General features: G+C 44.2%; 1 protein-coding gene across 6 annotated transcripts in view; it reads left to right on the top strand.

The window, feature by feature from the left end:
• HECW2 (HECT, C2 and WW domain containing E3 ubiquitin protein ligase 2) overlaps nt 1-27,593 on the top strand; it is a 199,516-nt gene that overhangs the window by 112,580 nt on the left and 59,343 nt on the right. For all 6 annotated transcript variants that reach the window (XM_083405479.1, XM_083405480.1, XM_083405481.1 and 3 more), the window contains 9 exons: nt 484-653; nt 1,175-1,317; nt 6,427-6,527; nt 9,809-11,179; nt 13,021-13,116; nt 14,298-14,448; nt 15,467-15,570; nt 18,053-18,177; nt 20,438-20,623. In XM_083405479.1, the coding sequence (XP_083261605.1) occupies nt 484-653; nt 1,175-1,317; nt 6,427-6,527; nt 9,809-11,179; nt 13,021-13,116; nt 14,298-14,448; nt 15,467-15,570; nt 18,053-18,177; nt 20,438-20,623 (2,447 nt within the window). The remainder of the gene's footprint in view (nt 1-483; nt 654-1,174; nt 1,318-6,426; nt 6,528-9,808; nt 11,180-13,020; nt 13,117-14,297; nt 14,449-15,466; nt 15,571-18,052; nt 18,178-20,437; nt 20,624-27,593) is intronic.

Genomic DNA, 27,593 nt, shown 5'->3' with positions numbered 1-27,593 from the left:
AATAAACGATGGACAAAATGTACAACCATATCGACACAGTATTAAAAATCTAACCCAGCAGTACAATTGGAGTTTGCTTTTGTTTTTTGAAGAAGTTAGCAGATGATGCATGTGAAACTGAACTTCATGTTTTAGGGTGCTTCTCCATTACAGTTGACATACTTCTTTTGGAAGTCATATGTGGTGTTAAATGTCTCTGTACTTTATAAATATTATTTGCCACCCTCAAAAGCCAAATTGTGCTCTTCTGACTGAATATAGAATAACTGATGCAAGATAATGTCTGCATGTCTGCATGCTGTAGAATTGATGTTTTGTTTTGTATGTGTACTTTTCCAACAATAAATATTGAAGCCATGTTGAAGCCTGTCAATCTGTCCTACGCTGTCAGAACACTTGGTGAAAAGCTGGATAACAAAGTAAAGGCATTTGGAAAAATAATTGGCGCCATGTTTTCTGTTTTTCCTTTTCTGTGTTTTAAAGACATTAGGGCAGTTGGACTTAAGAAAGGAATGTTCTTCAATCCTGATCCTTACTTAAAGATGTCCATTCAGCCTGGAAAAAAGAGCACATTTCCTACATTTGCTCACCATGGCCAGGAAAGGCGGTCTACTATCATCAGTAACACAACAAATCCTGTTTGGCACAGAGAGGTAATCGATGGCTTTCAAGGAACCTCTCAGTATCTGTGGTAGAAATTCTTTCTTTGGGTTATTGCTGACAAGAGTTCCTACACCCTGTTCCTTAATTCTGAGTGCATGTCTGCCCCCCAGTATTATCTGGGGAACAAAAATCTGTTCTGTCACTAGCCCACTGGAGCCTTCCCAATTGCATTCTGCTTTATCCAGGAATATAGATTCAGACTTCCCGTTCATGTGAAAAGTAGGCTAATTGGATTATCTTTTCTTAGAACAAAACTCTCTTATTCCTTTGCATTACGTGCTGTTTCCTTGTGCCCTATGTTCTTCTTGGTGACAAAAATCCTAACAATGGTAGTTCATGAGGCTGCTTGCATGTGCGGCTAAGATTTATTCTCTGGTTTTCCTGCCAAATATTTTTTTTGGGGGGGGGGCTGTTTTGTACCCCTGAACTCAGGCGTTGCTGAACAAATCAAGAGTTGCTATATTTGATGTTGATTGTGATATGAAATACATGTTTGTTTTCTTATTTCCAGAAATATTCTTTCGTAGCACTTCTAACAGACGTCTTGGAAATTGAAATCAAAGATAAATTTGCGAAGAGTCGGCCGATCATCAAGCGTTTTCTTGGGAAGCTTACGATACCAGTCCAGAGACTATTGGAAAGGCATGCAATAGGGTAAACAAACACACTTTCATTATTCATTTTAAATCAGCCAAGAGGAAAAGGAAGTTTGCCTTTCCCTAACAAAATACAAATAATTTCAATGTCAATTACCAGGAAGCCAAGCATTTTTGTAAACTTACTGTTTGATTTGAATCTTGCCTCAAAGTATTCTAGGAATTCAAAAGTTTTCGCTCTTTCTATCAGTAAACGTTTTTCTCTTGTAAAAGCTATTTCACTCTTTCTATTTATCATTTGCTTATAACTACTTTAAATCCTTTTTGTGTGTCAAAATATGTTGAGTTGTGGGAGAACAGGTTCATACAGTGGTGTGCAAATTTATTCAGAACATTTATATATTTTTCAATAACATTCAAACACTTCAGACTATCTTCTTATTAATTAGAAAGATGCAACTAATTTCATTGAAGATTAGGACAGCACTAATATTTTAATGCATCCCATGCTGTCTCTAAATGTTAATGAACTTTTTGTCACATTTATGTTATAGTCTATAGAGCCAATATAGAGCCAGTGTAGTGTAGTGGTTAAGAGCGGTAGTCTCGTAATCTGGGGAACCGGGTTCGCGTATCCGCTCCTCCACATGCAGCTGCTGGGTGACCTTGGGCCAGTCACACTTCTCTGAAGTCTCTCAGCCCCACTCACCTCACAAAGTGTTTGTTGTGGGGGAGGAAGGGAAAGGAGAATGTTAGCCGCTTTGAGACTCCTTAAAGGGAGTGAAAGGCGGGATATCAAATCCAAACTCTTCTTCTTCTTCTTAGTCTCCGGTGACTATCCTATTAAATGTGTAAGGTTCACTTCCTTCGTACAACTCGTGAAGAGTTGCACAAGAATATATCTTACCCAATGTCAAATTTTCATCCTACAGTGATGATGTGCTATAAATGTTGAATAACAGGTTGGGGATGAGTGTATGCTGCAGTTGCTTTCCCAGATTTCCCAGACATAGCCAGTATTTGGTCCTCGTAAACAGCGTCTGGGTGTAAAACTGCTGAACTGTCCAGGAAAATCTGGATGTAGCCCATGTCGGAAGTGAGATTTGGCACACAAGAAAAGCTCAACGTGGAATTCTGCTAAATATTGATCCATATAGTTAGGGAAATTTTTAATGTTTTAATGTATTTTTAATCTCTGTTGGAAGCCGCCCAGAGTGGCTGGGGAAACCCAGTCAGATGGGCGGGGTACAAATAAATTATTATTATTATTATTATTATTATTATTATTATTATTATTATTATTACTGCTGCTGCTACTACTACTACACATCAGATCAATACTTTCTGAACTAAGAAATGCAAACTGACACTTTAGTGTCCTGGCTTTCACTTTTTGAAATATGACAACCCTAAGATATATAATCATATAGGAAAAGAGCAATTAAGAGGAAACAAGGCATAGTGTTTAATAAGAGCCCGTGAAATATAGAACATGAAATAAAATGCCCAAAGTATTTTGACAAATGACACTGAACAGCCTTCAGATGTGTGAAACACCTTAGTCCCAATGCAACCTGAAATTCTTAAGTCCACTGAGGGCTTCCACACCTTGCCTAGTAACTGCAGCACTAACAGAGGAAGGATCTCACAGAGGTACATCTAGCACAGTGGTTTTTTGCCTCTTGTTGCCATCACTATGCTGGCTACACACTTCGTGTTTCAAAAACGCAATATTCATCAATGTACAGTCCCCATATGGCTTGTGAGCATGGGGGTTTGCTGCTTCAGCATGCTCGATGGAGGCAGTTGCATCTGGGAATACATTCAGTGCTCCCAGGGCGTCTTAAGCAGTTGATGGACTGTGTCCAGTAGATTCATTACTCCATCAGTTTTATCCATGACTTGTGTAACTGTAGCTTTTATTGAGACCTATGAAGGAGAAGTTGCTGGTAGATGGGGCCAAATAAGCACACATTTCAGATCAGTTGAAACTAAAGGTCTCTTGTTCTTAGCTTCAGCTGGATGTAGAATATTCCTACTGGGAATACTTTATTTTAAACACTCCTCCTGTAGAACTCGGAACATTCTGAAGTCCATGGAACATTTTCAGTTGACTGTAAAAGGCACCCAATCTGGGTGATAAAAAGGTAAAGGTACCCCTGCCCGTACGGGCCAGTCTTGACAGACTCTAGGGTTGTGCGCCCATCTCATTCAAGAGGCCGGGGGCCAGCGCTGTCCGGAGACACTTCCGGGTCACGTGGCCAGCGTGACGAAGCTACTCTGGTGAGCCAGAGCCGCACACGGAAACGCCGTTTACCTTCCCGCTAGTAAGCGGTCCCTATTTATCTACTTGCACCCGGGAGTGCTTTCGAACTGCTAGGTTGGCAGGCGCTGGGACGGAACAACGGGAGCGCACCCCGCCGCGGGGATTCGAACCGCCGACCTTTCGATCGGCAAGCCCTAGGCGCTGGGGCTTTTACCCACAGCGCCACCCGCGTCCCTTTAATCTGGGTGATAGTATAGATTAAAAAAAACCACAAAACTGCCTGTCCTCAATTCTGTGAAGTTTCTAGTTCAGCACAGTGTTGTCATGCTTCTTGCATGACTATCAAGGATAAAATCAGCTTGTAAACAAATGGCCTCCTTTTTCGCAGATTTCCCCACCAAAATAACACGTTGCATAAATGGAGAAAGACAAATTCAGTTTGAAAACAGTTGTCAGCTTTTTCCAAGGTGGTGTTGATGCAGGTAAGAAAAAAATACATTGCAGATTTGACAAGATTAGATCAGGTTATTTTGGCTGAGCTTGGCGCCCCCCCCCCCATAGGAGAATCCCAATCCCATTGGGCCAATTAGTTGCTTTTTAGTGTTCTAAAACATTCAAGATTCTTTGAACATGGGTCATAGTCTCAAGAACAAAATGTTATTTTCTTAAGAAATGCTGGCATTCTTTTTTTTTAAGTATTCAAATAATTTTGAGTACTATGTTGCTTTTTTGTTTGATGTAGTAATCTGATTCCAATCTGAAATTCAAGAATTCTGATATGCTAGTCTGATAGAGGTGTTTTAAATAAATTTGCACACTGCTGGGTACTAGAATATCATCATTACTATTCTAGGCAAGTTTTCAGATATTGCTTAATTGCTCACAAGCTCATTTCCGATCTCTTGTAGTAGTTCACTATTCTTATCGTAGTGTTCAGCTGAAGAGAGAATATAAATACATTTGTTTAAGCCACCAGGGGGCAGAATATTTCCACTTAATGATTCGTAACGCTGAATTATGCACTTTTCTGACAGTTAAAGGAAATACAGTAGATTCATTTATAATTATTTCCATTATCTGTCAGTCATGGTTGTACAGTGTGTGTGTGTGTGTGTGTGTGTGTGTGTGTGTTTGCTGTGACTACTTCAGTATATTGTTAAGAACACAGGAAAGTAAAACTAGCATTGTGCCAAATTTTCAGGTGTGAACATTTATTTATTTTTTGCACACAAAAATAGTCCTTTATTTGAATATTTTGGATCCACATTTTCATAAAACACATAAAGACAGCTTACAACATCAAATGCAATAAGATAACCAGTTAATATCTGTAAAACATAATTTAAAACATCAACAAAATAGCAATAGATCGTGGCTTTTGGGTGGCCTGAAATGATCACCCTTAGTATTACTGTTTACATGTTTGTCCACTCTAGCTTCCTTCTTCTCCCAACTGTTTCTTCTTTGGCATTTTTCCTTTAAACAAAGTTTTATTTTCCCGTTGCCTATGTGATCTCAATCAGCAAGGGATTAAATAGCTGCTGTGGTGATAAAACAGTTCCACATAGCCAGTTAGTGGCCCTCATACTACCAAAACTAAATTGAGGGAAAAGAGGGAGTGCGTCAGTCTATTGATGAGGTAACCAGACTGATACTCCTTTTCCTGCCATAGTGTACTGCCAGGTTGTAAAACCTCCGTTTTAGCACAAAAAGTCTCTGGTCCAGTGACGGGGATTTCCATGTAGAAACAGGATCCACACTGTAACTAAGGTGTGTGCATACAAATGCAGGTCTTCATGTGGATGTTGTCTGTCTGCACAGCATTGCTTGCAATGGGTTGCACATCTAGATGCCACATCCTTTTTGACATCCAGAGGTGCATCCCACTGAGAGCAACGTCCTGCAGAACTGCAATATCCACATCTGGATGCGCATCGAATTCACAGTGTGGATCCTGATTTGCAAGTGATGAGGAGAGATGTGAGACAGCTCCCAGGAGCTCACCTTGGATTAACTCAGAAATTACCCAGTCTCTCTCTCTCTCCCCACCCCTTAAATCAGAACGTATTGGGTAGTTTTCCTGACCCGGTTAACGGGACTGCCATTTCTGAAAGCCATCCACTTTATCCCCCTCACTGCCGAAACTAACTTCTCCCTTACTTTCACTCATTTGCTATGGTGGACAAGGCACTGAAGGCACACAGAGAGGAGAGAGATAAAGTTCTCCCAAGGGCTTGTGCAAAAGAAACAAGGAAGTATGCTTGAGGGTGGGTATTGTGAGAAATGGCTTTTGGAGACAGGAGAGGGCAGCTGAAGCAAGTGGGGGGAGCGAAGAATTCTTCTTTGGCTCAGATTTTGAACCAAACTGGAGAAGATTTAAGGGGTTGCTGTACTAACAAATCTATTGATAAATATTTGGTACCCTGCTTCCATATACAGTTCTCCTTAGCTGGATCAGGTTGCTTGCAATAGTTTCAGTGGCGTAGCGTGGGGGGTGCAGGGCGGGCCGGCCGCACCGGGCGCAACATCTGGGGGTTAGGGTTAGGGGGCGCAAATCCATGGGTTAGGGGGCGCAAATTATTGCCTTGCCCCGGGTGCTGACAACCCACGCTATGCCACTGAATAGTTTCATTGCCCTCTTCTGGAGCAGAGTCAGGCAAGGAAGACTGGCCCATTTGCCTTGTATCTCTCACCTCTCCTGAAAATAGTTCTGGACTTCTTCTCTACCACTGAACAGACAGACAAACAAACAAAAAATGGTGGTGATACTTTCAGGGGAAGCATTTGTGGAACTGTCTCCCCTGGTTTTTGTTTCTTTGTTTTGGTTCAGGTGTGGTTGAAAGCACTTTGAAAGTTACACAAAGCACAAGAGAGACCTCATATATTTCTTCTCCTTCGCAGAGACCAAATTCTCAGCTACAACCTTGGCAGGAGGCTTCCAGCTGACCATGTAAGCGGCTATCTTCAGTTCAAGGTAGAGATTACATCTTCGATCCATGAAGGTGAGAGTTTGCAACAAAAACTTGCACATTTGCTGTTGGGTGGAAGGTGTTTCATGTTTGGCCGGTTACATCTTTCCAAGTGTCTTGAGCTGTATTTTGATTTACAGTGCACTATAACTCACTGTAACCACAGCCATATGTAAAAGATGTGTCACTATCCACAAAACCAAATAGCCACAGGGAAACAAAAGGGAGGTGGGGAGGAGAAGGATAGAAATTGAAACTGATGCATCTTAAAGAATCTCAATTCTCCCCACCCTCCCAGTCTGTATCTTGTTAATCACTCCACCCCTTGCCACTAAATGGCAAAATTATTCCTTTACACCCCTCCTAACCAGAACCTTCCAAATTATTGCCCACCAAGGCTGTACACAGACAAATGCAGGGCTACATCTTCCATTTTATAATCTATTGTATCTGATTACAGCCATGTTGATAAGACACCCTATTTATATACATTTATATAACTTATGTGCCTAGCCTTATAACATTACTTTATTTTACGGTTCATTTCTGAGAGTAATCCTTGTCTGACCAGTTCCTCACTTACTTAACAATTGCAGTTGCGCTCTAGTATGCCTAGATAGCTCTACGTATCGAGCAAGCTTTGATTTTTGTTAAGAAAAGCTACCGGTGTCGATTCTTAGCTCCCATTTTAAGTAATACTCCCAAATCTAACATTCTCAGGTTTGCCTGGGGTGGGGGGAAATAGAGTAAAGCATAGACTGCTAATTTTTTTAGAGCAGGGCCCTTTTATATAAAACTTATTCTGTAGAATACTTCAATGTGCTGTATAAATCTATAAATTAATGTTTTTAAAGTTTTCTTTCTCTTTATTTTGGGAATGTGGATCTAATGCTATATTCACGGGCTGTTCATTTTATGTTGCAATAAAATTGAAAGCTCGAGCTGATATGAAACCTTTGATCTATTTTAGAGGCACGTGGTACAGAATGTGCTTCTGGCTTTCCTGCTTTCTTTTATATATAAATCAGGCAGTGTTTATATTACCGTTTTGTAAAAAGCTCACACCCACGTGCTAAGCCTAAGTTCATGTACAAGAGCATGCAATTCAGAAAAGCGGTTAAGTGTCTTTTCTTGAGCACCATACACGCTCCAGAACTGGTTTTGAAAGAACTGACAGCATTGCAGGAATATTCATGATGGTATATTTCATAAGATTAGTTGTCGTTCCCCCACCCCACCCCCGCACAACATCACCAATTTTTTAAATGATCCTGTGGAAGAAAGCTGCAGTGAGTCTGTATATACTCTCTGCGTAGCTATCTGCCCCACCTTGTTCCCTAGCTGCCCCACTGTGACTTGGATCTGCCTTCCCATGAGTATGTCTCTAGTTCCCCATAAATCCCCCTGCTCTGGAATGTACAACCTGAGCCCCAAACTGAGATAGCCTTTAAGATATTCTCACACCACAGCTGCCCATCTACCTGTTCCCCAAAGGTGTTAACAGTGCCTTTCATGCATGCAGCTGAACTTCGTCGGCAGTGCCAGGCAACCTGTCTGTCAAAGCTGCCTGGGTTCAAAGACCATAAATACAGAGCATAGCGGTTTTATTATTCGCCTTTCACCTTTGACCAACCAAAGGCGCTACGTGCTGTTTCTGCACGTAGTGTCAATTCTGCCTTTGTGAGCAATAGCCTTCCATAGGTTAACTAGATGTTTAATGTTTGTTTTTGTTTTTCTTTAAGCACCATTCTGTCTTTTCCTCTGGTCTCTTAATCTAATTTTTTATTTAAAAAATTGACGAGGTTTTGGAAAGGACATTGGTTACAAGCTCAAGGAACATTGTCTTTTTATCATCAAAACTACCATATTTTTTGCCCTATAAGACTCACTTTTTCCCCTCCTAAAAAGTAAGGGGAAATGTGTGTGCATCTTATGGAGCGAATGCAGGCTGCGCAGCTATCCCAGAAGCCAGAACAGCAAGAGGGTTCACTGTGCAGCGATCCCTCTTGTTGTTCTGGCTTCTGAGATTCAGAATATTTTTTTCCTTGTTTTCCTCCTCCAAAAACTAGGTGCGTCTTATGGTCTGGTGCGTCTTATAGAGCGAAAAATACGGTAATTGGCAAGAAAACTGCTTTGCTCTTTCAGTGATGAGGAGGCACTACCTGGATGTTCTCTCAACCAGGGCAAATAACTGGCTCTTAGCCGAGCTGTCCCTCACAGCCAGCAGCCAGGAGGTAAAGAAGACTGTGGTGGCAACCTATTGAATGCTTCTTGCTCAGCTGGTCTCCCTGACGTGGCAGTTGTGGTACAGCTGGCTTCCATACCTGCTGTCACAATATTTTCATTTCTACGGCCCACACTCTAAACTGGTGGAGCAGTGAACTTCAGGAGCTTGTACACGTCATTAGATTTATGGCCACATATCCATTGCGAAAGGTGGGGAGAGGCTTAAATAAATATAACATCTTCATCCAAACCAGTTGGCATAAACATCCCATACATGCTGCTAACATAAACCTGAACTTTCCTCACTTTCCCCACCTAGAAAAATACCTGCCCCCAAAGTTTAGTGTTTTTACTCAGGTGTGTACTCCAGTGTGTCTGCTGGGGTTGTAAGTCTCCTCTGGATTATATCCTGAAAGACCTACGTTGGCTCCCAGTACGTTTCTGAGCACAATTCAAAGTGTTGGTGCTGACCTTTAAAGCCCTAAACGGCCTTGGCCCAGTATACCTGAAGGAACGTCTCCACCCCCATCGTTCAGCCCGGACCCTGAGGTCCAGCTCCGAGGGCCTTCTGGTGGTTCCGTCACTGCAAGAAGTGAGGTTACAGGGAACCAGGCAGAGGGCCTTCTCGGTGGCACGCACTCCCATCAGATGTCAAGGAAATAAAGAACTACAGTGGATGCTCGGGTTGCGAACGTGATCTGTGCAGGAGGCACGTTTGCAACCCGCAGCGTTCACAACCTGCAGTGCCGCGTCTCCACATGCGTGGGTCGTGATTTGGTGCTTCTGGCATGTGCGAGCACTGAAACCCAGAAGTAACCTGTTCTGGTACTTCCAGGTTCAGCGCGGTGCACAACCCAAAAATGAGCAACCTGAAGCATCTGTAACCCGAGGTATGACTGTATCTGACTTTTAGAAGACATCCGAAGGCAGCCCTGTTTAGAGAAGTTTTTAATGTTTGATCTTCTATCGTATTTTTAATATTCTGTTGGGAGCTGCCCAGAGTGGCTGGGGAAACCCGCCATATGGGCGGGGTATAAATAATAAATCATCATTATATTGCTAGTCATTCTTTGCGTTTTTCATTGTAGATTCTTCACCGGAAGCTGTGGGGACGCTGCTAGGAGTAAACTCTGTAAACGGAGATTTAGGGAGTCCTTCTGACGATGAAGATGTGCCTGCAGGGCATCATGACCCACCTCCAGTTTGCTCAAACGGCCCGATCCTTGAGGAATCAACTGGAGATGCCATCACAAGGCATTCCCTCAGGACTAGTACAACTCTGGAAACCGACCAGGAAGATCTGACTTCTGCAGCTTCCAGGTCGTCTCCTCCCAGAGGCCGCCAGGACTCCCTAAACGACTACTTGGATGCAATAGAGCAAAGCAGTCACTCTAGGACTGGGACGTCCGTTTGCAACGAGCGAACTGTTGGGCCATCCCCAAAATTGAGGAGCAGCTTCCCTACCGACACTAGGCTTAATGCTATGCTTCACATTGACTCCGATGAAGAGGAGCATGAATACCACCAAGGTTTGGGGTTCCAGTCATTGCTGGATGACGACAATGGCGGCGGGTTAGTCATGCTGAATGGTGCTGCCAGGAACGCTGAAGTGACTTGCTTAAACTGTTCGCCGAGCCAAACCGCACAAAGCCAGGGGGGCCTCGAGGAAAGCGAGAGAGCTCCAGAAGAGGAAATGCCATTGCAACCTTCTGATGGCCAGCAGGAGACCTCTGAAGGGCTTTCTGAAGCAGAGCAGGCAGGAGAAGAAACCAAAAATCCTCAAGAGCCTCAGGATGACGGACCAGTTGACCCACCTGGCAGTGAAATTTGTATCCCCCAAGAGGCAGAACAGCAGCCTGCCACGGAGATGGACACAGGAGCTCCCGAGTCTGCTCCCGCAGGCAGAAGGGAAATCAGGGAGGCTGAATCCGTCGACCAGGGATCAGAACCTTCTCAGTTTTCATCAGAAACTGAGCCGAGCGACGCAGCCCGTACGGAGAGTGTAAGCGAATCAAGCACTAGGCCGGAGGGAGAAAGTGATGTGGAAGGGGCCGACGGCTCGTGCAATGAAGGCACGGCTCCCCGACTCTCGTCCGTCGACACGCAGTGCTCTTCCTTTGAAAGCGCCCGGTTTCCTGAGACGCCGGCCTTTTCTCCCCAGGAGGAGGAAGAGGGAGCTTGCGCCATGGATGCTGCCAGCAGCGAGCCCGCCCCGGAGACCCAGGAAGTTGTGTGCACTCAGGCCTCTTTGCCCGCAGTGAACATACCGAGCGCTCCAGAGGAGGGGCAGCTGCCTGAAGCCGGCGGGCTACAGGATGGAGATGAGGCTGAGGAGATCTGGCAGAGGAGGCAGAGCCTGCAGGCTGCAGCTGCACGTGGTCAGCTTCAGGAGGAAGGGGCTACAGGGGCGCAGGCTGCTTGCGAGGGAGATGCTGCCCAGGTGGATGGAGCCACGGGAGGTAATGATTGTGAGAGCAGACAGCTTGATTATGTGCCTTGCTGAGTCCATCTGTATGTTGTATTTGCCCTCCCATCTCACCTCATTTCATTCTGCGATGGACTCAGTTTACAGTGCAGAGTAGTCATTAGCTATCTCAAACGCATGAATTACGTTTTGGATAATAAAACGTTGCATCCAGCAGCATCAGCAGACCTTATTTATTTATGTTTTTTTGAGAATATGCATGCAGATAATTAACCACTTGTGCAAAGGCTCTCACACCCCTTCAGGGTTTTCTCCCTTTCGTTGAGAAACCTAGACATGCTCAGAAGTGTGTGGGTGTGTAAGTTACGTGCTATTGTTTTGCTGTTCTAGCCTCCCATCTACTTATCTTACTTTTCCTATCTGTCAAATTACTGTTTTCTCAAACTTCGGTCACCAGCTGTTGTTGCACTACAACTCCCATCCTTCCCGTTTCCTTGGTGTCTGGGACTGATGGGAGTTGTAGTCCAACAATAGCAGGAAGTTTGGGATTCATAGACCCAGAGGTTCCTGTGTGAGAGCTCTCATGGAGTGATGAGCAAGGTCTTCAGGTTTTGGCCAATGACTTTGAGTAGAAGGCCGTTCATGCAACTGGCCTTCCTCTATTCACCTTTCCCTTCAGTAGCCTCTGCACTCCCACAAAACCTTTCCAGGGGGTGGGTGGAACTCGGGTTCTGCGTGAGGGTTTCTCACAGGCATCTGGGCTGCCATTGTGAGAACAGGATGCCAGGCTAGATGGGCCATTGACCTGATCCAGTAGGCTCTTCTTACATTCCTAGTGCACAGTGTGGATGGTGTCCTACAGAGCATCAGGAGGTTGGGTGACTTTCCTGAAACTGAAACCCTGTATCAGTGAAGCTGTGCCTCCATTGAATAAAACCCCAGGTCTTCCAATTTTTCAAATTCTGTTCTGATGAGCAGGTTTAAGGTGCTGGTTTTAACCTTTAAAGCCCTATACGGCCTAGGAACCTCGTACCTACGGGACCGCCTCTCCTGGTATGCCCCACAGAGAAACTTACGGTCTTCAAATAAAAACATCCTGAAGGTCCCAGGCCACAGAGAAGTTAGGCTGGCCTCAACTAGAGCCAGGGCTTTTTCGGCCATGGCTCCGATCTGGTGGAACACTCTGTCACAAGAGACCAGGGCCCTGCGGGACTTAACATCTTTCCGCAGGGCCTGCAAGACAGAACTGTTCCACCAGGCCTTTGGCCAGGGCACAGCCTGACTCCCTCCCTCGGCAATCTTCGCGGAGCTCTGGCCCAATGGTTGCCAGTGGCTTGAATTAATTAATTTTATAATGAATGATTTTAGAGTGTTGTTTGTGCTGTACTTTTGTACTGTTTTATTGTTGTTAGCCGCACTGAGCCCAGCTTCGGCTGGGGAGGGCGGGATATAAATAAAATTTATTATTATTATTATTATTATTATTATTATTATTTGCATGTATTTCGTGTGTGTGAGAGAGAGAGAGAGAGAGTGTCTGCTATAAATCTGCACTGTCTATTCTGTGACAATTTGGAGAAACAATTTGGAGAACGACGGCATGTCGTTCAGAAAAGGAGACCATTGGGTGATCATTTCAGTTTGGATTTCCTTTGGAACATCTAAAGCAGGGTTTCCCAAACTTGGGTCTCCAGCTGTGTTTTTTTGGACTACAACTCCCACCATCCCTAGCTAGCAGGCCCAGTGGTCAGGGGTGGTGGTAATTGTAGTCCAGAAACAGCTGGAGACCCAAATTTGGGAAACCCTAATATAAAGTGTGACACCGTTCGTGTTTCAGTTGAAAATTGTTAGTGAAACAGCTTCTTTGTCTTTTAGGTTCCCAAACTAATGGGCACCAGCCTCTTAGAACTCTTCCCTCGGTTCGCCAGGACGTTAGTCGCTATCAGAGAGTGGATGAGGCCCTGCCACCAAGTGAGAAGCTTCTCCTTATTAATTCCCAGGATTTCAGGGTATATGCCCCCACAAAAGGGAAAAGCGCTGCTGTAGATTTCCAAAAAAGCGTTGTCTCTGAGAGAACCAGAAGTTGTGTGTGAAACATGCCACATTTTGTTTCACCAGGCTCAAAAAATGCAAATGGATGTGCTTGAAGCTATTTGCTTCCATGTCCCTGGAGATGCCGCTTCTGTTGTGATGTCCTCCCCAGTGGAAATCGAATTGTTTCATAGGGACATAGGAAGCTGCTTTTATAACAGGTTAGATTATTGTTCATCTAGCTCAGTACTGTCTACTTTGACTGGCTGCCACTCTCTGGGGTCTCAAGCAAAGGCCTTTTTCGTCATTTGCTACTAGATCCTTCCAATGGGAGAGGCCAGAGATGGAATCTGAGACCTTCAGCACACACAACTTGTGTGTTCTAACACTGAGCTACTTCCTTTTTCATTGGGTATGGAGCTCATTCCATAGAGTCTCTAAATCAGTAACTCCCAAACATCAAGACACATAAGTGAGTCACAAGAGGATCGCTAGTCTGCCATGAGATAATAAATCCATGAAATAACGGAAAGCTCCTAAGTACAGAGGAGTCTACATGCTAGGTCTCAGCATGATTCAGCTTTAAGCTGTGTTTTCAGATTTCTGCTGCACCTCTGCATTGGGTGTAATGAGGAAAAGGCTGCTGATTTTGCCTTTTAGGTAAAGGTAAAGGGACCCCTAACCATTAGGTCCAGTCGTGGCCGACTCTGGGGTTGCGGCGCTCATCTCGCTTTATTGGCTGAGGGAGCCGTCATGTGGCCAGCATGACTAAGCTGCTTCTGGCAAACTGGAGCAGTGCACAGAAACACCGTTTACCTTTCCGCCGGAGCGGTACCTATTTATCTACATGCACTTTGACATGCTTTTGAACTGCTAGGTTGGCAGGAGCAGGGACTGAGCAACGGGAGCTCACCCCGTCGCGGGGAATCGAACCGCCGACCATCTGATCGGCAAGTCCTAGGCTCTGTGGTTTAACCCACAGCACCACCCACGTCCTGTGATTTTGCCTTTTACAGAATGCCAAAAAAAGAAAATAGGGATACTAGCTAGCAGAGGTTTTTGGAGGCAGTGCTTTAAAACACCCGATCCCTTGTGTTTTACAATGCGTCTTCTTACCTTAGATTGGGAGGCACGCATTGACAGTCACGGGAGGATATTCTACGTGGACCACGTGAACAGGACGACAACGTGGCAACGTCCCACAGCTCCCCCGGCCCAACAGATCCTTCAGCGTTCCAACTCCATACAGCAAATGGAGCAACTGAATCGCAGGTGAGTATTATTCAAATTGTCTGTTATATATGCAGGTTTAAAAAAAAATATCTTTCCTGCCATGTACCATTATTCTGAACGAAGAAGAAGACGATCAGACATCATTGTTTCAAATCAAAAAACTTTGCCTGGTTGGGAATAATTTACACCATATGTAAGGTTTGTTGGTAATCCAGAAATAATGACCTTCCAGTCTGTAAATAAGCATGCAAGATATGTTACGGTGAAGGGGAGGGGTGAGTTTCATGTTTTCCTAGCTCTTGAAAGGCAACTTCTGTTTCCGACCACCGGGGATGGGGGCGCCACTTGAAAAGGTGTGAAGATATTGATGGAGATTTCCAGAATTATTTTATAATATTGATGTTTTGTGTACAGCTGCAACCCGGCACTGGGGATGGAAGGTGGGAAGTGAGTGTGCTCTTGATGAGCTGCTTTTGCCCTTGATGGCGATGATGTCATGTAGCTAAATCGCAGTTGGCTATGTGGATCTTTGATGTCAACTTGTTCACTACTTGATTCCTGATAGGCTAGGATCATGTCATGAAGAAGTTCTCAAGTTAAAAAGAAAAAGGAAAAAAGGAATTCTGCTGGACTACTCCCGGCACCCCCCAACCCCAGGCCTGATCCCTAAAAGCCTGAGGGAAAGCCATTTAACTATTTACCGTATTTTTTGCTCTATAAGACTTACTTTTCCCCTCCTTAAAAGTAAGGGGAAATGTGTGTGCGTCTTATGGAGCAAATGCAGGCTGCGCAGCTATCCCAGAAGCCAGAACAGCAAGAGGGATTGCTGCTTTCGCTGCACAGCGATCCCTCTTGCTGTTCTGGCTTCTGAGATTCAGAATATTTTTTTCCTTGTTTTCCTCCTCCAAAAACTAGGTGCGTCTTGTGGTCTGGTGCGTCTTATAGAGCGAAAAATACGGTAACTTCTGGTTTCGGCTGTGTATCAGTGTGTTGAGTGTGCTGGAGTCTCTGATGTATTTATTGGGTACCATACATAATACCAGTCTTGGAACTTCAGGTACCAGAGCATTCGACGGACAATGACTAATGACAGACCGGAGGAGCACCCAAATCCTATGGATGGGGCTGGAGAGGATGCAGATTTCCAGCAGCCTAATGCAGGTAAGGCCCCATTTAGTGCCACACATCTCCTTTGTTGGCTTTTTTAATATTTCATTATGCTTCTATGCCACCTGTCCCAACGGTGTTCTCCAAGCCAAGGACCACCAAGTGAACTAGTGGGCACTTTTGAGAAAGTGCCGTGGTTGCCAGTCACAAAATGGTTGCTGTGGAAGGGGCGTGGCATAACACACTATTGGAGCCCCAGCAACAGCCTTATGGTTAACGTGGGAAGTTGGCTATTTCCTGCTGGCCTGATTATGGATATCACACAACACACACATACACAGTTGTTGTCCAATCACAACAGGACACATATCTCAGAACCAGGAAAAATATACCCACGTCACTCCCATTTCACAGAAATCTCTTAGAAGATACCGTATTTTTCCGTGTATAAGACTAGGGTTTTTTTCTTTAAAAAATATGTTTAAAATTCTTATACACAGATACAATCTCCTCCCATTTTCTTAATTTGGAGTCCCCAAAAACAAGGGGCATCATACCCTGGGTGTGTGTTTGTGTGTGTGTGTGTGTGTGTGTGTGTGTGTGTTATACACACAAAAAAGACGGTACTTGCACATTTTGCCCCCTAACGTTCTTTCTAGGAGTGCAAGATACTTTCTTTTTAAAAAGAAAGAAAGAAAGAAACCTCACAGTTTGAGGCATCGGCCTATGGGCACCGCTGGAAGACTCCACAAGTAGCATGTTGTCCACCAGCACTGGGTTGGTGATCCCTGCTTCTAGACAGTGCAAACTCAAAAACATCATAGCGAATTTACCGATAAAACAATGGTAGAAGACATGACAAACTGCAGTTAAAACAAAGCAAAAGCTTCCTAATTTCTCATACCTGGCTGCATAGGAAGAGGGGAATAGGGAATGTGTGAGTCGCAAGGCGTGCCTAGGTTCTTTTCTGCTCATGCACAGCATAAACCATTATTTACCGCAACACAGTAATACAAAAGCAGTTCAGTTTTGCAAACCTTGTGCTGCAAACAATACCAATTCTACATTAAAAAGGTACATTTGAAATAAATGCAGCCATTTAAGTGATTCATTTTGCAGCAGGCATGTGAGGTCAAAAGGACAAAAAGTGTGGCTCACCCAAAGAGCCGTAGCAAAAGTTTGTGACGTTAATCCTGGATTTCCATCTCCGTGGGTTCATTTACTTACCTACTTTTTTTTTTTTTTTTTTTGGCATAATAAATGTCAGCAGCAAAACCTGCTTTTCCACATCATGCAACCACACCTTGCTGTAGTGGCTATCCAGATTAATTTAAAAGTATAATATATATAGTAGTGTAAACTGCAGCTGGTTAAGCTGATTTCATCTTTGTAATGACCTGTAGTGAATTCATTGGGTTGATAAGAACTTGGTGAATTTTTATCACTTCTATTCTCCCTTAATTCCTGCCCCTCCCTCTCCTCTCCTCTCCTCTCCTCTCCTCTTTCTTTCCAGCTGGAATATCCTCATTTTACCACTCACCCCCATTTTTAAGCTTAATACGATTCCACCCAGTTGCTTATGGTTGGGTTCTGCAATAATAATAATAATCATAATAATCATAATAATAACCCTATTATTATAATATATAATACACTCTCACGTATTAAAAACCAGACCTGGTTGTTTTTTTTAAATAGTGTTATGCATTTTTAATAGTAAGTAAAAAGCAGACTTGTAAAGTACAGGGAAAACATTAGTGTTTCAAAATCTGATTGTTTCCCCGCCCTCAAGGTCTGATTGTTATAGACCGGCTGGTGTTCATTATTCACCTGAAATAAGGATCCAACAAGCATTCTTTCGGTTGCCTATTTAATTTCAAAACTGTTACAGTTAAGAATGAACGAGAAAAGAGTATTCTATAACAAAGATAAAGGGAGAACAACAGCTCATTCTTGGGGTGCCCCTTGGAGGACCTCAAGGTCCTTAAACAACAACACTTTGGAGGCCCTGAGCCTCAAGGAGGTTAGATTGGTCTCAACTAGGGCAAGGGCCTCTTCAGCACTGGCCCCAACTTGGTGGAACGCCCTGTCACAAGAGACCAGGGCCCTGCGGGATTTTACATCCTTCCGCAGGGCCTGCAAGATGGAGCTGTTCCTCCAGGCTTTCGGCTTAGACTCACTCTCACCCCTTATATGGGATTTGGTATAAATCCCCCCCCCCTTTTTTTTTTTTGCTGGCCCATGTAGGACCAGCATGGATACCTGGCTCAGGTGAATATCTCCCTTTATGGTCTTGATTTATGGGCTACTACTAAAATGAGGCTGCATTTTAAGCTGTATTTTAAGCCGTATTTTAATTAACTGTTTTTGTTTGTTTTTTCCCTATTACGTTTTATTGTAATTTATATTTGGTGTTAGCCGCCCTGAGCCCGGCCCTGGCTGGGGAGGGTGGGGTATAAATAAATTTATTTATTTGTTGTTGTTGTTTACGATGCTGAAGCCTTTGCACTAATTCATGGCTACGTCCATTTGTCAGATTTCCGAAGGGAGAATGTGCTGCCTCATTCTACCTCCAGATCCAGGCTTACTCTGCTGCTACAATCTCCCCCTGTGAAATTCCTTATCAGCCCAGAATTCTTCACAGTGCTGCATTCTAACCCTGTGAGTAGTCGGCGCAATTATACCTGTACACAAACACTTGCAGGGATGTGTTGGGTTTCCATTTCCAGTATTATGAGAGCGATGGCAGGTGAGAGCTGCCACGAAATGTTGCAGCGCGGCGTGCTCCCTATTCAGGATTCTAGTTCCCACCCACAACAGTGAGTCAGTGTTCCATGCCCACTGAACACAATCCGTCTTCACTGGGTTCTTTTTGAGGTGTGGGTGTCTCTGTCTTAAGGTTCTCCTGAGTCTGGCAATAGCTCCATCTTATGTGTGGGTACATTTAGGCTACATAAGCACTCTCCCCCTCAGTATTGGGTTGGGCAGAATTGGGGTCTACTGGTAGGCATCTGGTGGTTTGCAGTAGACTAGTAACTCCCCATTATATAGCAATAGCAGCGAGAATAACAAAAACACCCCCTCCGCCCCCATTATACTGCTGAAATTGGGAAGGCTTGGGATAACCAGGAATGTGTTTTTATGTTGGGGAACTGTGAGCTCAGCTCATTTACTGCATTCAAAACAAATCCCTGGGTTTAGCAGCTGTTCAGAGACACCATGTCCTTTATCCTGCAAGTGAATGCCTTTCACCACTGGCTTCGATTGGTGAAGTTGAGGGTTATAGTAAAAAAACTCAGAGAAGGTTTCATAAGGCTGGAGCCTGCCCTCCCCTGGTATGTAAGATAATTATTTTAATTGCTTTTGTTCTTGGTTTCTTTATTAAGCATTTTGTGTTTATTATCTTGTATTTTTATGTTGTGAACCGCCCTGAGATATGCATACTTAATAAATAATAACAACACACATAAGCCATTTTCACTAAGGTAACAATTACGAAAAGGATTTTTTGAATTAAGTTGTGATCATATTGTGTATTTCTTATGTATTGTAAAATGTTATGAGGAGGGGAAAGCATAGAAGAACAGGATAAACTGCTGAGAGAGGAGACCTGTGCACAGCAACACACACCTATCACACTGGTTTTTGTGGGATTCCAGAAGAGGGAAGTTTGCAACACCATGAAAACAGTTTCTCCTAGAGTAGAAGCAAAATGACCCATATCCATTACTGCTGTGTAACGCTAACACTCCCTGGTGTTCCGGATCCTCAGGCCCAACTGGAATGGATAAGTTAGCAGCTGCCTATGGAAATCATGTGGTAACTCACTCCCTTGGTGTTTGTATAAACAGATCCCAAGGAGTTTGCTGTTTGGGCTAAGGTTCTATGATAGCATCCTGCGTATCACACTGGTATAATAGTTTTGGAGATTGTAGAGCTGACTACATTGAAATTAAGACCACATTCAGAGAAGCCTTTGTGGTTGTAAACCCCTAGGCCATTGGGAATTTGGTGAAGAGCTTCATCTCATGGACAGGAGTGCTCCAAGGCAGTTGGAGAAAAGGGTTTAATCAGGGTAGGGTGGCAGAGAAAGAGTCAATGTAGAGAAAAGGACATTTCAACTGTTTCACGTTCTCAGTCTTTCCTATTGTAAAGTGCAGAGTTATGACCTCTTCCTAACAGAAATGCAGTTACTGAAAGACAAGAGGCAGGCGTTACTGTGTTCTGGGGATCCCCAAGGGATACAGCAATAGAATTTTTTAACCTTAAGGAGACATCCCTCCCTTCTTAAAACAGCTCAGTGAGGGCTGAGCATGGTGAGTGGTCATAGGATGCTGAGTGCCTTTTGGGGAAAGGATTTGAAAACAGGTCAAGAGGGTGGAGTGAGCTTCCTGTAAGTCTTCGGTGGAGCATGGAACATTAACACAGAACAGGAGAACACAGAACATTAAGACAGAACACTGCAACACTTTGTTGCGGGTCCCACTTTTTAATTTGTTAAGTGGGATATTAATAATAACCTAAGCACCAGCTTCTGTGTTTGGGTGGGGTATTTCATTATTTATTTGTATGATGTTGTTGTATGTTGAAATAAAATAACAACAAAAATTTTCAGTAATTGTTAATGGGTTCAGAGACAGAAACTATATTTTCGTCTCCTATGTGTCTGATTGAGGTTGTACCTGAACCCCTCCTGCTGGTGCTTGACATGACAGTTTTAGAAAGCCTCTAGGTGAATTTTAAAATGACCCAGCGGTACATCTAGCAAGCCCAGGAGGAATTGCTGCTTATACAAGATGAATGACAAAACTCTTAAGGCCCCCTTTATCCAGCCTTCCGAGGCTTGCGTAGACATTCAAAGCCTAACGTTTAGCGTCCGAAAATAATTGTCTTTGTTTCTTCTTCCCCTCCCACTGTCCAGAGTGCCTACCGCATGTTTACAAACAATACGTGTCTGAAGCACATGATCACCAAAGTCCGGCGGGATACCCACCATTTCGAGCGCTACCAGCATAATCGAGATTTGGTGGGCTTCTTGAATATGTTTGCCAACAAGCAGCTCGAGTTGCCGAGGGGCTGGGAAATGAAGCACGATCATCAGGGCAAGGTAACAAATATAAAGAACTAGCTTGTAAATTAAACCAGCGTTAAACTTCTGTTCTCTTCATCCGAATACTGATGAAATTGAGGAAGCTGCTCTGGCTGAGCCAGATACTCACACTTTCCACCCTCCACCCAAATAGGAGAATGATGGTGCCAGTTTGCTGTTTTCTCAGAGATCTTCTCCCTGACAAGCTAGTTTTCCATGGCAGCATTTGGGTGTCATGCTAAACCCAGAGGTAGCCAACAATGGGGCACACCAGATGTTGTGGAAGACAACTAACCATCTTAATTGGCTGTGCCTGATGGGACCTGGAATCCAAACTATTTGAATGACATCATGTTTACTATCCCGGCACTAAACTATAGTTTTAAATCAGATGGGGAAACTGGGGTTGATGGGAGTTGGAGTCTCAACAACATCTAGAAGGCCACAGGTTCCCCAGTCCTAGTTTAAACCATGAAGTGATCCTAGGTAAGCTTTGAGCCTTGCCCCTTCTCATCTCAGCCACACCAAGTTGGCTTGTTTCAAACAAACTACAGCTAACATTGACAGTTTGTTGGTTTGGATAGAACGTGTTAACTGTAAGGAAACACAGAAGCAAAGATTTTTATCCTTATCCTTCTGGTCATGCAGAAGGAGAGGGGAGAGAGAGCACGAGCCAAGGCTCACCGGGGTCATTTATGTCACACTATACAGTGGTGCTTCGCAAGACGAAAAGAATCCGTTCCGCGAGTCTCTTCGTCTTGCAGTTTTTTTCGTCTTGCGAAGCAAGCCCATTAGCGGATTAGCGCTATTAGCGACTTAGCGGGCTTAGCGGATCAGCTGTTAAGCGGCTTAGCAGCTTGGGAAAAGGGGGGGGGGAGGAAAAAAACCCCGCAGGAACTCTCAAGACATTTTCGTCTTGCGAAGCAAGCCCATAGCAAATTCGTTTTGGGAAGCACCTCCAAAACGGAAAACCCTTTCGTCTAGCGGGTTTTCCATCTTGCGAGGCATTCGTCTTGCGGGGCACCACTGTACTATGGTTGAGCAAGATATACAAGTACAGCTTATGTTGGACTTAAAATAATTTCACAAGTGTAAATGTAATTTTTATTCCAGTACCCCAGCTAAGAGACACCAATTGGTGTCAGCTTTCAAAGGAGATTAGACAAATTCAGTCTAAGTCTAGTAGGGATGGCTACCTTCTACCTCTGGGGTCGGGATGAATGGATCTGCTAGTTTCGGTTCTCTTGATTTCTCTTTTTTCCCAATCTTAAATTCAGTCCTCCAGGTTTCTGTAGCAAATTTTAAAAAAATCTTCATGGAAATTGTTCAGTATTTTAGCGTGAATTTCTCCTAATAAACACATTTTTTGTATGCGGTTTTGACTAATGTACACATTTTAAAAGCATTTCCCCCCCAGTATAATGCATGTTTGTATGTTATTTTCACCAACATGTGCATTTTTATATACACTTTACCCCAGTAGATTCATTTTTGTACACATTACTTGGTTGGATAGGTGCTTTGCAAAATTCAGAGTAGTGTGAATTTTGAAGGATACCTGTGCTTCAATTATGTTTTGGAAAGTGCAGATTAGATCGATTTACCTTCAAATGTGAACTGAATCCAATTTTACCCCATCCGTACTTTCGGGGTGAGAGAGAGAGCATCCTTTAAATACTATCGGTTGCTGGGGAGCTACTGCAGGAGAAAGTTACTTGCCCGTTATGTCTTCCTTGTCGGCTTTTCCTAGGCATTGATGTGAGAAGCAGGATTCTGGAATTGGTAGGCCTTTGGTCTGGTCTATCACAGCTGCTCTTCTTGATTTTTGTTGGTGAAAAATCAGTGGTACCTCGGGTTACATACTCTTCAGGTTACATACGCTTCAGGTTACAGACTCCGCTAACCCAGAAATAGTACCTTGGGTTAAGAACTTTGCTTCAGGATGAGAACAGAAATCGTGCTGTGGCGGCTAAAGTGGTGCTTCAGGTTAAGAACAGTTTCAGGTTAAGAACGGACCTCCGGAACGTATTAAGTACTTAAGCAGAGGTACCACTGTAAACCTATGACTAACATGTGGGCTGCTGGTTTGCAGAGGACTTTGCAGACTCTATCTTTTTCATCTATGGCTGGTTTCCCCATGTGCACTTGAGCACAACAGCGTATCCAGAAGAAACTAGAAGTTGTCCAGTGATTGCATATTTTGTGTCTATCTTCACCCTGTATCAGAAAAGGAAGCGGAACAGGCTCCTGTGTTGTGGTTTATGAAAGACGCTGAGATCTATCAGGGGTGACCAACAGCTAAACTAGGAAGAGACCGGAGGCACCCAGAAGTCGAGTTTCTTGGCCACTGACAGATGATAATTTTTATAGCACAAGCATGACTAGTGCGAAAGGTTTAAAATGCTGTGTTGGTTTTGTTAGCTCAGGAAACAGAAATTGCTCCACATTTGGTTGCGAGAGAGATTTGATATGCCTAGGGCATTCCAGAACAACTTTGTACATTTGGCTTGAAGTTCAGTTTCACTGAAACAGTGGCTGGGTGACCTTGGGGAAGGCACGGCTGCCCCTTTTTATTTGAAAATGAATTCACGATTAATGTATGGTGCTGCAAGGGACGGAGAGTGCCCCTTAGTCTTCAAAGTACCAGATAAGATAAAGCAGAAGGCAACTAAAAACAAAAGGTGGCTGGGCATTGCTGTAGAGGGAGGTGCTGCACTTTTGCAATTCTTGATAAGCACTAGCGTGTGCTGGAGGAGTTGCTTTTTCTGCTTTTTAAGTTTTTCTTCTTATTATTGTGCATTCCTTCTGTCTAGGGTAACTCAGCTCTTTGGAATGCGTTTGGAGCCGAGGGAGGGACGGAAACTTCATTTGCCCTCTTCCTTCTGCTTTTCACCGCACAAGTTAAAATGGATAATATTCCCTTTGTGGGCAGGAAGGGAGGAGCAGTAGCACGGGTATTCCCCTGAAACAAGGAGGCGTCTGCTTTCCTGCCCCATTTTTTTAAAAAAAACCTTCATTACTTAGGGATGGGATACAGTGCCTCTGGAAGACTGTATAAAGGGTGTGGGGGGAAAAGAAAGAAGGCAGGACAGTTTGGCGTATAAGCTCCAAAGTGCTTTGCTGTAGCTGGTGGGAAAATGCTTCGCATGCATTGAGGTCGCAGGCCTAAGCCCCCTAACTTTGTTTTGGGACCTTAAACGAAAAGTTCTGTCCTTTAGCCATGTGCTTGGAGTTCCCTTAGCAATCAAGTTTTGAAAAAACAGTCACTTAGTCCACATTGGAAGGCAGGAGTTGAATGTCTTACAAATGCTGGGCCTGTTCATTGTAGTAGCTCATTTACATACGTACATATGCACATTGGCTCTTGTTTTAGCATAGCGTGGTGATGGCCAGGGGGCCTGGGAGCATGATTTTGAGGAGGCACACGCCAGGCACCCCTACGCAGGGATCCCTGCCCTGCCTGTATGTGTGTGGGGGGGGGGTGTCTCTGGGCCCCAGAGCCTGGCCTGGCTGTGCCACAGGCCCCCTTGCTGAATGGCCACCCGGCCAATATTGCGGGGAATGCACCCGCCAAAGGCCACGTCGGCTGGCCAGACTCCTCCCTGCACTGGCGGGCGGGCAGATAGCACAGCGGGGGCCCGTGAACCCTCCGTGCCCCATGTCCACGTGGCGGTGGCTGCGGCGAGGGTTGGGCTGTTGTGGCAGGTTTTGTTTACCCTCCGCGCCCAGCCCCTGGTTCTGCCTGGTGCATGGTGTGTACACATGCCAGCGAAGGATGCAACGCCACTGAGTTCATGCAAATATCCCCTCATACACCCACAGTTCCATGCAGCCCAACTGGTGGTGTGCAGCAGCTCACTTTGAGCACATGGTTTCACGTAGTTCATTTCAGGATTGGAGATGAGATGTGCTCATGGTTTCTCAGAAGTGGTTGTGTCAACCGAGTCCTTTCCTTGCACAACCTTCCTGTCCTCGTATACACGCATAGATGACTGAGCTGTTTTGCTGATGGTGAAAGTACCCTGAGTTGTTTCGAGTTTTCGTTATGACATAATTACAGTAGAACAGGGATGGCCAATTGCTGGCTCATGGACAAAGTCTGTCCTTCCCTCCTAGGGCCATTTAGAGATTTGTTTTTTAACAGTACAACTTGGCAGAAGATATTGCTCTTGGTGCTATTTTATTATATGAACACAAGTTGTGTGTTGTTTCTTGCTGCCTTGAAACTGAAATACAGGTGGAGACCATACCTGCTATTATGATATAGATGGTTGGCTTATGATTTGATAGCTAACACATAAAGTTGGCATTGAGCAGCCTTGTCCTTGATACAGTCAGTGGAGCATGAGACTCTTAATCTCAAGGTCAAGGGTTCAAGCCCTACATTGGGTGGAAGATTCCCTCATTGCAGGGTGTTGAACTGGATGACCCCCGTGCTCCCTTCCAGCTATACAATTCTATGATTCTAAGATGAGAGCTGCCTGCCCCTCTCCTCAGTTGCTGATCCAAGGAGAGAGAGAGAGCAGGTAACTGATACAGGATTTGCTGAGTCAGCACTTTGCAGGGTGAGAGTTAAGTCTTTGGTGCATCAGGTGGCAGTGCGTTCAGAAAGTGGCCTTTTAGCCATTCGTATTTGACTTAGACCACTGAAGAGTAAACGAGCCATACTGAGAAGAAGTAAACATACAGTCATCCCTTGGTTCTCAAACTTAATCCGTTCCGGAAGTCCGTTTGACTCCCGAAACCGTTCGAAAACCAAGGCGCGGCTTCCGATTGCCTGCAGCAGCTTCCTGCACTCTAGCAGAAGCCGTGTCGGACGTTTGGCTTCTGAAAAACGTTTGCAAACCAGAAGAATCACTTCTGGGTTTTGAGCATTTGGGAGCTGATTTGTTCATCAACTAGGCTGTTCAAGAACCAAGGTATGACTGTAGTGGCAAAAAGATTCCTCTTCCAGCTGCAAGCATCTATGCTTGCTTGATGAGACGATTTGTCCTTGCTTCCCCTGTACACTGTTCCAGGGGTTCTCCTACCCGCCTCCTGGACATTGTTTTTTTTTTGGGGGGGGGTTGCAGCAAAAGAGAAAGGAAAGCTTCGTTGTGCTAGCAGAAGTCCTTGCATTGTTTTTTGCTGGCTGGAGCAGATAGTTGAATCCGGCCCAATGTACTGTAGTTTCACGGATGAGCCATAGACTGGTAGTTAGGTCTGTTTATGTTTGTTCTAAGAAAATGTCCCTAACTCCTAGGGCAGGCATGGCCAAAACTTGGCCCTCCAGCTGTTTTGGGATTACAGTTCCCATCATCCCTGACCACTGGTCCTGTTAGCTAGGGATGAGGAGAGTTGTAGTCCCAAAACAGCTGGAGACCCAAGTTTGGCCATGCCTGTCCCTAGGGACTTGGAGAGCTGCAGCGTGGCCTAGTGGTGCTGAGGTAGCAACCTGAGCCCTTACCCTATGCACTTGTTTGCTGTCTTAGCTAGTATCACAATAGCGTGTGTGCTTCTGCATGCCGTATTTTTAGTTTTGTAGAAAGAAAAACGTATATTTGAACAGATACATTGCCCATCTGGGTAAAATGTGAAGCTTTTTCCAAACCAAAATGCCCTGTTTCTCTGCCCAGCTTCCATAAATATCTAGGCTACACCCTCGCCTGGTTGGCCAGTGGTAGGTATAAAATTAGGCTGCTGGGTTGTTGGGTGTTGGGTTTTTTTTAGTGTTCTTCATCTCCATTTCCAGCTGTGGTGCCATTGTCCAGATTAGCCCAAGGCTTTGAAGCTCCAGTAGCTTTTCTTTTCTCTAATGAAGCTTCAAAGCAGTGACCCTGAGTTTCATTATGTAGCAGACTGCTACCGGCTGCCCTCAAAGCACTTGTGCTTAACGAGATATGATTGCATTCATTTAGTGTAATCCTTAAGCATCTTTTCCTGTTTGTCTAAGTGTGTTGCACAAACCAGTGCAGCGTGCTTTGCTAAATTGCTGTGTAAGAAATCAGAATTGTGCATATGCAACACTGTTCATATGGAAACATTAGTTTCCCTTCAGGACAGACTTGGTCTGAATTTGTCTTTCAAGTTATATGCTTGGTTTAGGGTTCATCTGATTAAAATTTTAGCCCTTGGGAGGCCAGAGCTTTCTTCCAAATGCACAAGTTTAAATTACATAAAAGCCAAAACATCAAGCAGGCTGATTCATAAACCTGTTAAGCCAGAGTGCATAAAGCAAATTAGATTGGACAGGATCTAAATGAAAAGACTCTAGTTTAATTGGGGTGATGACACAAATGCCTGAGTCTAACCCCCCCCCACCTCTACCAGCACCCATCACAAGCAAAACCTGAACAGAGGCCCTCAAGCTTTTAACATGCAATGCTCACATGTTGATCTCAAGTTCATGCATTCATCCATTGTTCACTGCAGAAAATATCCAAACAACAAAAGCACATCTTGTTTTAACCCTCTTTGGGCAGTCATTAGGCGTTCAGTGAGTTGTATTTTCCTGAAGCACTATGGTGTTTCATTAGGATAACTGGTGTATTATCTTGCCATGATAACAGCAGCAAGACTTTGGATGTGAGGATGCAACAGACTCCGAAAGGGTTATGTTCTTAATTGACCACAGCAGGAATTAACATCAGGAAAAATGTATAATTAATACACTGAATTAAATGGTATGAAATCATGTAAAAACAATGGCAATGGTTAAGACAAACAATGCATAAAGTTCTGCCAGCATGACATAGTAATGGATGGAAACCAAACTGCAGTGGAATAGAATCAGGTCTGCTTGTGATGGATACAGGGCGGAACGGGCATTGCTAACTTTGTACATTCCTTCCCCTGATTTGTGTAGTGCTCTTCAGTTAACTTCAGATCTTTCCACAAAAACCTACCTTTATCCATAAAGCCTTTACTAGCGCTATTTTTCTAGAAAAAGAGGTGCCAGAACTCACCATGAAAGCTGCCTCCCTAGTTCTCTTATAATGGCAATGGCGCC

The sequence above is a fragment of the Podarcis tiliguerta genome, assembly GCF_965153285.1.
Source record: "Podarcis tiliguerta genome assembly, chromosome: 1".
In the NCBI taxonomy this organism is placed as follows: Eukaryota; Metazoa; Chordata; class Lepidosauria; order Squamata; family Lacertidae; genus Podarcis; species Podarcis tiliguerta.
Note: the sequence above shows the minus strand (reverse complement) of the source record. Positions and strands in the feature narration are given on the sequence as shown.